Source organism: Anabrus simplex, chromosome 2 (assembly GCF_040414725.1).
Source record: "Anabrus simplex isolate iqAnaSimp1 chromosome 2, ASM4041472v1, whole genome shotgun sequence".
NCBI classification, from domain to species: domain Eukaryota; kingdom Metazoa; phylum Arthropoda; class Insecta; order Orthoptera; family Tettigoniidae; genus Anabrus; species Anabrus simplex.
The window spans coordinates 92,672,398-92,685,876 of NC_090266.1; the positions used below are offsets into that span (position 1 = coordinate 92,672,398).

Sequence of the window (13,479 nt, forward strand, 5' to 3'; positions counted from 1 at the left end):
GATGAAGAGTGGACACTCATGAAGAATATCAGTAGGCCTGCTTGAAGAAAGGTAAGATCAAGTAAGGATCTGTGGATCACTCTGGAGATCTTAGACTTGATTGATGAATGGCAAAAATACAAGAATGCAAAATTTTAGTAAGACAGAAAAGAATACAGGCAATTACAGAATGAAGTAGATGGAAAGTGCAGGAAAGCTAAGGAAGAATGCCTGAAAGAGAAGTGCAAGAATTTTGAAGGTTGTATGGTTTTAGGAAAGATAGATGCTGCTGGAAAATCAAGGAAACATTTGGAGAAAGGAAACCTTAAGTGTAGGGATATTAAGAGCTCTGATGGAAGCCCATTTCTAGGTAAAGAAGACAAGACAGAAAGATGGCAGGAAGATATTAGGCAGTTGTATCAAGAGAAAGAAGTATATGATAAGGTTTTGGATATAGAAGAGCCTGATGAAATGGGAGAGCCAATTTTGAGGTCAGAATTAGACAGCCTTGAGAGACCTGAATAGGAAAAAGTCACCTGAAGTTGATGACAGCCACAAAATTACTGCCTGCCTTAAGAGAACTCACCATGGTGAGGTTATTCCAGTCAGTTTGTAAGATGTATGGTACAGTGGAAGTGCCATCTGATATTAGATTGTTGTTCAATCAATCAATACTGATCTGCATTTAGGGCAGTCGCCCAGGTGGCAGATTCCCTATCTGTTGTTTTCCTAGCCTTTTCTTAAACGATTTCAATGACATTGGAAATTTATTGAACATCTCCCTTGGTAAGTTATTCCAATCCCTAACTCCCCTTCCTATAATTGAATATTTGCCCCAATTTGTCCTCTTTTATTCCAACTTTATCTTCATATTGTGATTTTTCCTACTTTTAAAGACGCCACTCAAACTTATTCGTCTACTAATGTCATTGCAGGTTATAAATTTCATTTTTTGTCCGTATTGAAGATCTACTTGTGATACAAATTCTTAATTTTGTTAAATACCACCTATTCAATACAATAAAGACGTAATAAAAACTTACATATTTATTAAATTGTTGATATGGTACATGTTTCGCTCCTTTTTTGTGAGCATCATCAGCCATTTATCATTTACTTAACGTGATATAAGATCATGAATCTATTCTATTGGATTAAATTATTCTTGTAAACCTGATTGACAAGTCTTATATTTTACAAGTCATATAACAATAAAATTATGTCTTTAAGTTAAAACATATTTGTCTAAATTCTATCTAAGTCTAACATTTTATTGACGAAACTCATCTGGTGAACATCCTTTAAAATTATTTTTAAAAACCTTTTGATATCTGGCTAATTGTATTGATTCATTGTTGCTTGGCTTGTATGATTGTCGTTGAAACTTCATTGAGTATATTAACAATTTTCTACAGTTGATAATTGCCTATGTTATGAACATTTAACTTGTTCTCGATGTTGCTGGAGTAACATTTGTACAATATATATTGGCAATAATTTTATATTGTCAATACGAGAATATCGTTCATGAACAAACTTGTTGGTGAATAAACACTTCCTAATGAGAGGTAGAATTTGAATGGTTCTCGTATGTTCCAAATTGGGCTTGTTGGCATATCTTTATGATAAGATATCTCGAACATGTAAATGCAGCAAAACACAAGAAACATTCTGCAATGGGAGCACACATGCTAGAAACTGGACACAGTTTTACAACTATTGAAAGGGATTAAAGAATTTTAAGAATAGTAGAAAAAGGAAAAGAAATGACAGAATTGGAAAACATATACATTCATTTAGATCAGCATTACAACAAAAATAAAAACCTAAATGACGAAATTGAAATAAAGAACCCCATCTTAGTACAATTACCAGAATTAATACAAATGCTTAAATCTCATATAAATAAATTCTATAAACATTTTAATCCGACAAAAGTTAATGTATTATTGACGCAAACAAGCTCAGCTCCTCACCTTACTTCTCTTAGGCAGTCCCCTCCACAATCTACTGCAGCTATCAATGCACCACCTACCTTCACTTCCCCTTCCCACTCCCCGCCAAAACGTAAACTCATCCATACTCACTCATATAATACAAGGAGTGCAAACAGAACAACAAGTAGTTCTCACGAGGCTAGGAGTAACACTAGACAACTACGCTGCAGAAAGAAAAGTAAGTGACAATTCTTTCGATAAGAAGTTTATACAGAATTATAATCAAAACCATAAACATATATTTTTTGTCTTCCAGTACAGATATACCAACAAGCCCGATTTGGAACATACGAGAACCATTCAAATTCTACCTCTAATTAGAAAGTGTAATAATAATAATAATAATAATAATAATAATAATAATAATAATAATAATAATATTTGCTTTACATCCCACTAACTACTTTTACGGTCTTCGGAGACACCGAGGTGCCAGAATTTAGTCCCGCTGGAGTTCTCTTACGTGCAGTAAATCTACCGACACGAGGCTGTCGTATTTGAGCACCTTCAAATACCACCGGACTGAGCCAGGATCGAACCTGCCAAGTTGGGGTTAGAAGGCCAGCGCCTTAACCGTCTGAGCCACTCAGCCCGGCCATTAGAAAGTGTTTATTCACCAACAAGTTTGCTCATGAACAATATTCTCGTATTGACAACATAAAATTAATGCCAATACATTTTGTACAAATGTTACTCCAGCAACATCGAGAACAAGTTAAATGTTCATAACATAGGCAATTATCAACTGAAGAAAATTGTTAATTTAGTTAACGAAGTTTCAACGATAATCATACAAGCCAAGCAACATTGAATCAATACAATTAGCCAGATATCAAAAGGTTTTTAAAAATAATTTTAAAGGATGTTCCCCAAATGAGTTTTGTCAATAAAATGTTAGATAGAATTTAGACAAATATGTTTTAACTTAAAGACATAATTTTATTGTTATATGACTTGTAAAATATTATAAGATTTGTCAATCAAGTTTACAAGAATAATTTAATCCAATAGAATAGATTCATGATCTTATATAACCTTAAGTAAATCATAATTGGCTGATGATGCTCACGAAAAAGGAGCGAAACATGTACCATATCAACAACTTAATAAATATGTAAGTTTTATTAAGTTTTTATTGTATTGAATAGGTGGTATTTAACAATTAAGAATTTGTATCACATACCACTCAGTTGAGCAGCCAAACATTGCAACATTTTTGTTACGCTACTCTTTTGTTGGAAATCACCCAGAACAAATCGAGCTGCTTTCTTTTTATTTTTTCCAGTTCTTGAATCAAGTAATCCTGGTGAGGGTCCCATACACTGGAACCATACTCTAGTTGGGGTCTTACCAGAGACTTATAAGCACTCTCCTTTACATCCTTGCTACAACCCCTAAACACCCTCATAACCATATGCAGAGATCTGTATCCTTTATTTACAATCCTATTTATGTAATTACCCCAATGAAGATCTTTCCTTATATTAACACCCAGATACTAACAATGATCCACAAAAGGAACTTTCACCCCATCAACACAGTAATTAAAACTCAGAGGACTTTTCCTATTAGTGAAACTCACAACCTGAGTTTTAACCCCGTTTGTCATCACACCATTGCCTACTGTCCATCTCACAACATTATCGAGGTCATTTTGCAGTTGTTCACAATCTTGTAACTTATTTATTACTCTATAGAGAATAACATCATCCGCAAAAAGCCTTATCTCTGATTCCACTCCTTTACTCAAATCATTTATATATATAAGAAAACATAAAGGAAGCAGGAATCCAAAAAGGAATGAGGCAAGGCTGCAGTTTGTCCCATCTCCTTTTCATTGTTTGTATAGAAAAGGTGGTAAAGGAAATCAAAGAGAAATATGGAAAGGGAATCACAGTCCAAGGGGAGAAAATCACTCCTCTGAGATTTGCTGATTATATTGTTATTTTATCTGTCTCTGCAGAGCAATTGCTGAATGGTATGGACGCAGTCTTGGAGGAGTAGTCCTGGATGAAAATAAATAAATCCAAACCAAAAATAAAGGGATTGAGCAACTGGCTGCACAGTTTGGGTCATATAGCTGTCAGTTTTCATTCAGGAGATAGTGGGTTCGAACTCCATTGTCGGCAGTTCTGAAGATAGCTTTTTGTGATTAGGAAATTTAGCTTTAAAAGAAGTAGATGAATATTGTTACTAGGGTAGTAGAATAAGTAAGAATTGTTGAAGTAAGTAGGACATGAAATGCAGATGAAAAATTTGCTCGCTTTGAACATTGATATTTGAAGGATGTTTTTTTGAAGGTTTTCTTCCGAAGCGTGGCATTGTATGGAACTAAAACGTGGACGATAGCTAGCTCAGAAAGAAAGAGAATAGGAGCTTGTGAAAGGTGGTGTTCCTGACGAATACTGAAGGTGATATGGGTAGATAGAATCATGAATGAAGAGATACTGAATCAAATTTGTGAGAGGAGAATTATTTACCACGTGAAGTGTTTCAATGTCGATGGAAGGAGTGATGAATCATGTAAACATTGTAAGAAAGAAACATCTCCATCAATTGCTTATGTGATCGAACTTGCAGTATTAACAAGTTTCGGGAAGAAATGAAGATGGTAAAGGTACAGGACGAAAGGGAAAATAGACCTAGGCAATTCCTTAGAAGTGTGTCACAATAAACTTGATAACGCCAGTCTTCTGAACAAGCGGCAGGGTGACATAGCTCAATGTTTGGCCAAAATTTAATTTTTAACGCAGGATAATATCAAGCCAAAGTGGAGTGTCTGGAGAACAGTGTTGTAGAGGGAGAACAGTATTCCAGAAGGAACGCTCTTGAAATACAGGGTGTTCCTGAGTGCGCGAATGAAAACGTGCTAGAAACTGTAAAGCAGGTTGGGAGAGCTCTGGACGTGGAAGTTAAGGATGGGATGGTTGACACATGCCACCAGCTTCCTAAATATCCCAGCCAAGAACATGAGCGATTGTGGTGAAATTTGTGCAGCGTTTTGACAAGGAGAAATTCTCACTTAGTTTACAAAAGATTACATTTATTGTTCCACCTATTCAATACAATCAGTTCCACGTTATGTGGTTAATTAGACATAGAAAGTCTGAATATTATGGGGACATGTTTCACCCTTCTTATTGGGCATCATCAGCCATATTAATTTAATCTTAAAACAAACATTGTTTAAAGCACAATGACATTTATAATTTGTAAAAATTTAACTGTTTTTACAGAATAGTGGTTATAAAATATGATGTTGGGACATACAACACATGCTAAAATTATTGTAAACTAATTTAAATCGTCGCCATAAGACCTATCTGTGTCGGTGCGACGTAAAGCCCCTAGCAAAAAAAAAAAAAACTAATTTAAAATCTTGTCTAATAGAATGTTTATGTCAGTATAAAGTTCTAAAAACGGCACATGTCTGGTACTGAAGTGGATCCTCTTCGTTATAAAAGTCAGCATATATTCGCTGGGGCGGTTGCCAACATAAGTTTTCAATAGACTAAAATGGTTGAAAACTTGAGGGTGAATATTTTTTATATTTTGCGTTCCCACATTAAAAGATTGGTTAAGAGAAAAGGCGAATGTTATAATGTTATCATTATTAAGTTGATTGGTCTAAAATATTATCTGATATAACCATTGTTAACAGACGTTAGTGTGCAGGTTGAGGCTGCTTTGAGACAAGTTTATTTCGAGTATTTGACAGATTATGTTTGATTTTCACGTGAAAATGTAGTCCTTCTAGAAGATGTAGAACATCGATGAATAGAATGTAGTTATACTGCAAAAGAAGAAAAAGACGTGTTTGACGTGTGTGTTTAAATCGTATGTTAATGTCCAAGAATTGTGTATTGTGTAAAGTGGGTACTTACTCATATGCCGTATATATATCTTACTGTATTAGCAGCATTGGTCTGTCTGGAGTTCCTACTTCGCGTGTTGTAACGATATGATGAAGGGAGGGGGGCATGCTGAGGGGAAATGGAGGTGGGCGGAGCATTACATATCAATGTTAATGTGGGAGGGGGATTGTTTGGAGGGGCAAGTGCAGGCATAGTATTTGGTGGGATAAGGGGAGTTTTTGATTTAATGAATTTAAATATTCATGGGACTTTGTTTTGCTTTGGATTGACTGTTTTTAATAGCTTAGGCGTTAATGTATATAAGGGACTCTTGACTTCCGTATCATCATTAAGGTTGCGATCCTTATTAAGTGTTTTGTCCAGAAAATATATATATTCTCTAATTCATTTAGAAGTTTACCTTTATTTGTATTCCTGATTATTGTGAGATCCTTTTCTATTGAAGTAAAACGGTGACCTGTTTCCTTCATGTGCGTGCTCATTGCCGACTATTTTTTTTTTCTTATCCTCATTGAAGTGTTCCATGTATCTTATAAAGAAGCTTCGTCCAGTCTGTCCAACATATGAAATTCCACACTGGGAACATGTACCATTTTTACCGCATATCAACCTTCCTGCCATTAGTAAATCTCTGGGAGTATGTTACCGAAAATCAAACTCGTACTCCCAAAATGGCAGCTAATTGTGCTAAGCATTACGCTGGCGGATGTTCTTAACTAAAAAACACAGACTGATGCATGCCTGTAATGCGCAGGTCGGACATGAAACTATTCACCTATTTGTGCGACATCATCAGAACTGCAGTAATCCTAAATTACGGAGGCGGACATTTCTTAACTACGAAACACAGATGTACCGCATGACTTCGACGCGTTTTCATTGCGCGGGTCGTACGGATAAAACTATTCACAAATTTGTGCATTGTCATCAGAGCTGCAATAAGATTTGTACCCACTTCGGAGCGGAATTGTTGTTCTCTGACGAATTTCGTTGGGGGTTCTTGTATGCAAGATTCATTTTTTAATTTTCTTCGTCTCAAAAAGCCAGGGGCGGGGGCTAAAACACGAGTAAATATGGTATTTACTATCAGAATGTGTGAGGAATGAGAACCAAATTAGACTCTTCTAATGAAAGTTTATTATCTAATAATGTAGATATTTGTATATTACGTGCAACCTGGCTTGATGATAGTATATATGACAGTGAGGTCTGCAGCACTGGATACTGAGTGTACAGACAAGACAGAGGTAACAGCAGGAGGGGGAATGGGGTATATATGACAGTGAGGTCTGCAGCACTGGATACTGAGTGTACAGACAAGACAGAGGTAACAGCAGGAGGGGGAATGGGATGCTCATAGCAGTAAAAAGAAGTAAACTCGTGTCCTCATCCCGAGGTAGTGCAGCCCTTTTCAGGCACACCCCCAATGGAGGTGAGCTATATGTACCATTTCAACCACATACCAGCCCTCCTGCCATTCATAAATTTGTGGCAGTACCGGGAATTGAATCAAAGCCCCCAAGGACGGCGGCTAATAACACTAACCGTTACGCTACGGAGGCAGACCTCATGGCAGTGAAGGAAAGCATTAAGGTCCTCAAGGCCGAAGGCTTTGCACATAGGGCAGAAGTCTTGCTGTTAATATTAAAACTACCGGGCAAGTTGGCCATGCGGTTCTGAGCGCGCAGCTGTGAGCTTGCATCCGGGAGATAATGGGTTCGAACCCCACTGTCGGCAGTCCTGAAAATGGTTTTCCATGGTTTCCCATTTTCACACCAGTCAAATGCTGGGGCTGTACCGTAATTAAGGCCACGGCCGCTTCCTTCCCATTCCTGAGCCGTCCCTATCCCATCGTCGCCATAAGACCTATCTGTGTCGGTGCGACGTAAAGTAAATGAAAAAAAAATTATGACTACAGGGAAACATTTGTTTTGTCTGTGTTGTCTACATCCCCCCCCGCCTCTAATCTCAAGTCATACCAGAAAGGACTAGAGTGGCTGGAAGCCCAATGTGAAATTTACAATAATAAGATCATAGCAGGTGGCAGGTGACTTTAACATTCCCACGATAACAAGAACAGACCTCAGTCCCTCTGATGGTAACAGTCAAATGTCAGATGATTAAAAAAAAAAATTGGAACCTTTTTGAACAAACATCTCATAACATCATCAATGTCCCACTCCAGTCGCCCGGGTGTGGTTAACAAGCCTCCTCCACTCCTTTCTGTCCTTCCACTTTTCCTGCTCTGTTACTTCCGCCACATCCAATCCAGCTTCTCTAATGTCCTTCCAAATCTGATTCATCCACCTCCTTCTCGGTTTTCCAACTGGTCTCTTTCCCTTAACTTCTCTTTCCAATTCCCTTCTTGCTACCCGTTCCTTTCCCATTCTTTTTACATGTCCGAACCGTCTCTGTCTTGCTTTCTGTATGTTCTGTACTAACGGTTCTGTATTTAGCTCTTCTCTGATTTTAATATTTTGGATTCTATCTCTTCTTGTCTTTTAAACCGATGTTCTACTGCTTGGATCTTACTATCTTGTCTCTTGTTAGTTACCAGCGTTTCTAGTCCGTATGTTACAATTGGTATGAAATACTGTTAATATAATGTTAATTTCGTTCTCTTGGGTATTTTGTCATCCCATGAAAGCTCTCTGACTTGATAAAATGTTGTACCTATACTTAGTCTGTTATTAATATCAGGGTTGATTTCATTACTTCCATTAATAATGCTATCCAGATATATAAACTATTCTACATTCTCTAACCATGCTGTCTATGTTCACTTGACTTCTCTTTTTCTCTTTTCCACAGTGCATGACTACAGTTTTCTTTTTAATAATTACCATTCCAAACTCCTTCAGATTTTCATTCCAAATGTCCAGTCTCCTTTGTACTTCCTTTCCTCCCTTTCCACAAATCAAATCACCACATCATCTGCAAATACCAAAGCATTCACTTCATCACTACTGATACTCTGTTTTTACGTTTTATGATTTCATCCATCAATATAATAAACAATAATGGCGACAGTGCACTTCCTCATAACACTGTGCAAAATTGCAATGGGAAAACCCTTGACTTAATTCTTACCAGTTATACTCAATTAGAAGTTTTTCCGCCAAGCTTGATAGCTGCAGTCGCTTAAGTGTGGCCAGTATCCAGTATTCGGGAGATAGTGGGTTCGAACCCCACTGTCGGCAGCCCTGAAGATGGTTTTCCGTGGTTTCCCATTTTCACACCAGGCAAATGCTGGGGCTGTACATTAAATAAGGCCACGGCTGCTTCCTTCCCATTCCTAGACCTTTTCTGTCCCATCGTCGCCATAAGACCTATCTGTGTCCGTGCAACGTTAAGCAACTTGCAAAAAAAAAAAAAAAAAAAATTCCAGGGACACATTCACTCTCTTACCGGAAGATAACCACTGCCCTTCATTAAAATTAAATTTACCACTAAAATGTACTCAAGAGAATTTCAGGCTAAAAATGGAAACAAGATTTAATTTTAGGAAAGCTGAATTTGAGAAGCTGTACACTGAATTAAGGGACGCTGACTGGAATGAGAAATAAATTCAGCAGTAAATACTTTTTACAGTCAACTGTGCACAGTATTGCAGAGAAACGTTCCTGCGTCTAATTCACAGACGCTTAGTAAATACTCCTCCTGTTTCACAAAAGAAATTATTAGAGACTTAAAACAGAATGAATTCCATAGAAAGCATAAGAGCATCTCCCAATATAGTGATATGAAATTTAAGCTACTCAGAAGCAAAATTAAGGAAGATATTAAAATAGCTTATAGGAAAAAATTACGAGATATGGGTGGGGTGACAAAAGAACAAAATCAGTTAATTGACTACTTTTTGGTGGAAAGGACAAATCGTAAGAAGTTGATGGATGTGACAGCTTAACCAGGAGAAGCATTTGATGGGGACCATAGAGTTGTGGTGGCAAAATTACAGTTGGAAAAAATTGAAAAACTAGAAGAGATAAGAGAAAAAATTTGGTCTTACGTAAAAAGTAGAAAACATAACTCAGGAACTTTAGTAATATGTGGTACAATAATGAGGAGTTAAAGAGTGGTGAATCAGTTTCGGATGGGTTTGCTAGGTATTTCAGATCAGTCTACTCTCAACACACTGCTCTATATGATATTCCCACAGATAATATTAGTGACTCAGAAACTTTACACATCGGTAAAATAAAGATGGATGATATTAACAGAGCATTGAGAAAATTAAAGCGAGTCATCTTCAGGTCCAGATCAAATACCTTCATATATCGTAAAGGAGTGTGCGGAAATTCTTAAGAAGCCATTATATTTTCTTTGTAATCTTGCTCTTAAAACACAAACTTTTCCTGATGTTTGGAAAAAGTCTCGGGTTTGCCTAATACTATAATCAGGTGATCAGTTGTAAAAAAAATTTGAGTTTATTCTTCATGATAAGATTATCCTACATGTTAGACCACTAATATCTGACCAGCAACATGGGTTTGTATCTAGGAGATCAACAATTACAAATCTGGTCAATCTGTGTCAGGATATATCGAAACAATTAGATAATGGGGGGCAAATGGAAGTTGTTTTCACAGATTTTGAAAAGGCATTTGGCAGCGTAGATCATGATATATTGTTAAATAAATTGAGTAGATTTGGCTTCTCGCGAGATATGCTCAATTTTTTAAGTACTTATCGATCTAATAGGAAACAGTATATTCAGTATCTTGAAATTGTTCTATGGAATACAATGTAAATTCGGGAATTGTTCAGGGTTCAAACCTGGACCCAGTTATGTTCGTTATTTTCATAAATGATTTGCCTAAACATGTAAAAAAATCCAGTTGTCTCCTTTATGCCAGTCACTTCAAAATATTCAGACTGGTTAGCTCAACACAAGACTGCCTCTTACTGCAGAAAGGCCTTGATGATATTCTAATGTGGAGTCATATGAACAAATTAAAATTTAACGTTTTGAAATGTATAACAATGTCATTCACCCGACAAAAAAAAGAATAAGACTATCCGTACAAACTGGGTCCAAACGGCCTGCAGGAAGTTGACCAAGTCAGTGACCTTGGCATCCGGCTGGACAAGGGTCCTACTTTCACAGCTCATGTAAATAAGGTGACAGAGGCAATGGGATTTATGATACGGAACACAAAACTGTTCAGGGAGATTAATTCCATCGTAGCACTCTATAATGCCTTTGTATGAACAAAATTGGAATATGTTAGCGTTCTATGGAATCCAAGGTTCGATAAATATATTAATCGAAAGAGTGCAAAATCGTTTTGTAAAATTCCTACATCACCAAACACATGGCTTTTACCCATTTATGGTGCCATACAAAAATGTACTAACCAGTATCGGAATGACCAGCCTTGAAAATCAGAGAAAAATAATCGATGCCAAGTACCTGCATAAATTATTAAACGATAAAGTATATAATATGAGTTTACTGCCGTTATTGAATTTGCACATACCTCGCTAGCTCTAAAGAGGATGCAGAAGGGGAACCAGCCACAACCATTTGCCTCTCTATAGGTTATGTAACAATTATAATGAAGCTGTTAGCATAGACAGTAACTTGGACTTCAACATTTCAATATCCACATTCATAAAACTTTTGCAGCTACACTGCTACAACACTAAGAATTAACATCACACTGAAAACTGTCCAAAAGTTATTGCGGATACTGAATATTTTAGTTATTAAGAAGTTTATTTTAGTTATTAAAATCTAAGACTTGTATCAATGTAATTGAATTAATAATTTAGTTGTGAAGAATTGTATTTTCTTAGTTATTAAGATCGAAGACTTGTGTCAATGTAATTTAATAAGTACTTTAAAGATATTTAGGTTTACTGTAATTGGGGTTTACTACCCTGTTGTAAACCAGTAATTAATAAGTAAATAAAAATTTACATATTATAAATCTCACGTTAGATCCGTATTGAAAGTTGAACTTCTTACGAATTGTACAAAATTGTGTTGATTATCCTCCTGTCAATACTCAACATTACATCCAGTTAAGATGAAATTTTAAACGGCTCGAAACATGTTCACAAAGATGAAGTTTTGAAGCTTCCACCTAACCAATACTTTATTTATAAGTTATTGTTCTACAGTACCGGTTTCGACCTTGTGAAGGTCATCTTCAGCTGACCATCATAACATGCAATTAAAACATCACAATAAGAATGTCACATAGTTTGGGTAAAACATTGTCACTTACGAATGTTCTTTGTACTAGTTTAAGTAATCGTCTACCTTAACTGATATGAGGATTAAACATTACTATATGTACATGAATGATATATGTTAAAAATACATTATTCTTAAATCATAAAGGTGTCACATAGTATGGGTAAAAGAAAAATTATCAATTTGCAAATGTTCTTCGTCTTATCTTTGTCTACGTTAATTGATATGAGAGTTATAACTTTACAATGCTATTATGTGCATGGATGATGTATGTTGAATATACAATATTCTTAAATTATAAACATCCACTGTTCCACATATTTCATTGAATCTCTCTGAAAATATGATGTAATATATGCTAAATTTTATCATATAGAAATAGTTTGATAAAATAATATCCGTGATTTGACATGGTGTCTTAAACTTTTTACATTTGTTTTCTCGAAAACTTTCATTTTTGAGTTGTGACATTATTCTTGTGGAGGTGCGATATTGTGGTTGTTTGTAGTATTATGATTCAATATTATTTTTATTTTATTTCTAGTTTCTATGCCAACTGACTCGCATGTTCCAGAAGTCTCGCAAGTCAGGATCAGTGCGGGTTACAATGAAGAGATGTAAGTTCTTTAGATTTATTTTAATTCTGAATCATATTTCACTATGTCCTGCTGTAAAGTTTGATATTGATAGGATCCCTGTCTGCTGTAGTGCAGTGTTAGATAACTTGGAGAAAAAAATCCCAGTGCAGGTAGCATTTATATTGGGTACTTGTTGGAGACAGTGGTTATGTCTCCTGACAGTTCCTGATGACACCAATCCTTAATTTTTCAACACCAGCAGAGGAATCGTATAATGCTTCTGATATCTTGGCACGAAATGTTGTGCTTAAAGACAAGAGGATAGTGCCATTAGGTTTACTGCTCTACATAGGATATAAATTTACAACTTCTCTCAAGACCGATAGCTGTTGTAGTATCTTGCATCATTATTATTATTATTATTCCACCAGTTCTTGTGGCTACTGTGAAGAAGACTAACAGGTGAAATATTTTGTATCGTTAGTGTGAATTTGACAAACACTGAGAAACTTTTTCTTCCAAAAACCATAAGTCCTTTCCACAACATTTCGTGCCAAGATATCAAAAGCATTATACGATTCCTCTGCTGGTGTTGAAAAATTAAGGATTGGTGTCATCAGGAACTGTCGGGAGGCATAACCACTGTCTCCAACAAGTACCCATTGTCATCCTTCCCTTTCAAATTCATGACAAATTCTGCTATTATTGAATATTCTGTTGTCATGAAATCAACAAACTTTTTCCTATGGTCAACTATTTCCTACAACATATTTATAGGAAAATGTATTTACAACCCATCTAGTTGGACAACCCCTATATCCTGGAAAACTCTTTATGTTGGACAGAAT

General features: G+C 36.1%; 1 protein-coding gene across 1 annotated transcript in view; it reads left to right on the top strand.

The window, feature by feature from the left end:
• Positions 1-13,479, top strand: part of Srp14 (signal recognition particle 14) — a 113,868-nt gene that overhangs the window by 14,115 nt on the left and 86,274 nt on the right. Inside the window, exon 2 of the mRNA XM_067140320.2 lies at positions 12,598-12,670. Coding sequence (XP_066996421.1) covers positions 12,598-12,670 — 73 coding nt within the window. The remainder of the gene's footprint in view (positions 1-12,597; positions 12,671-13,479) is intronic.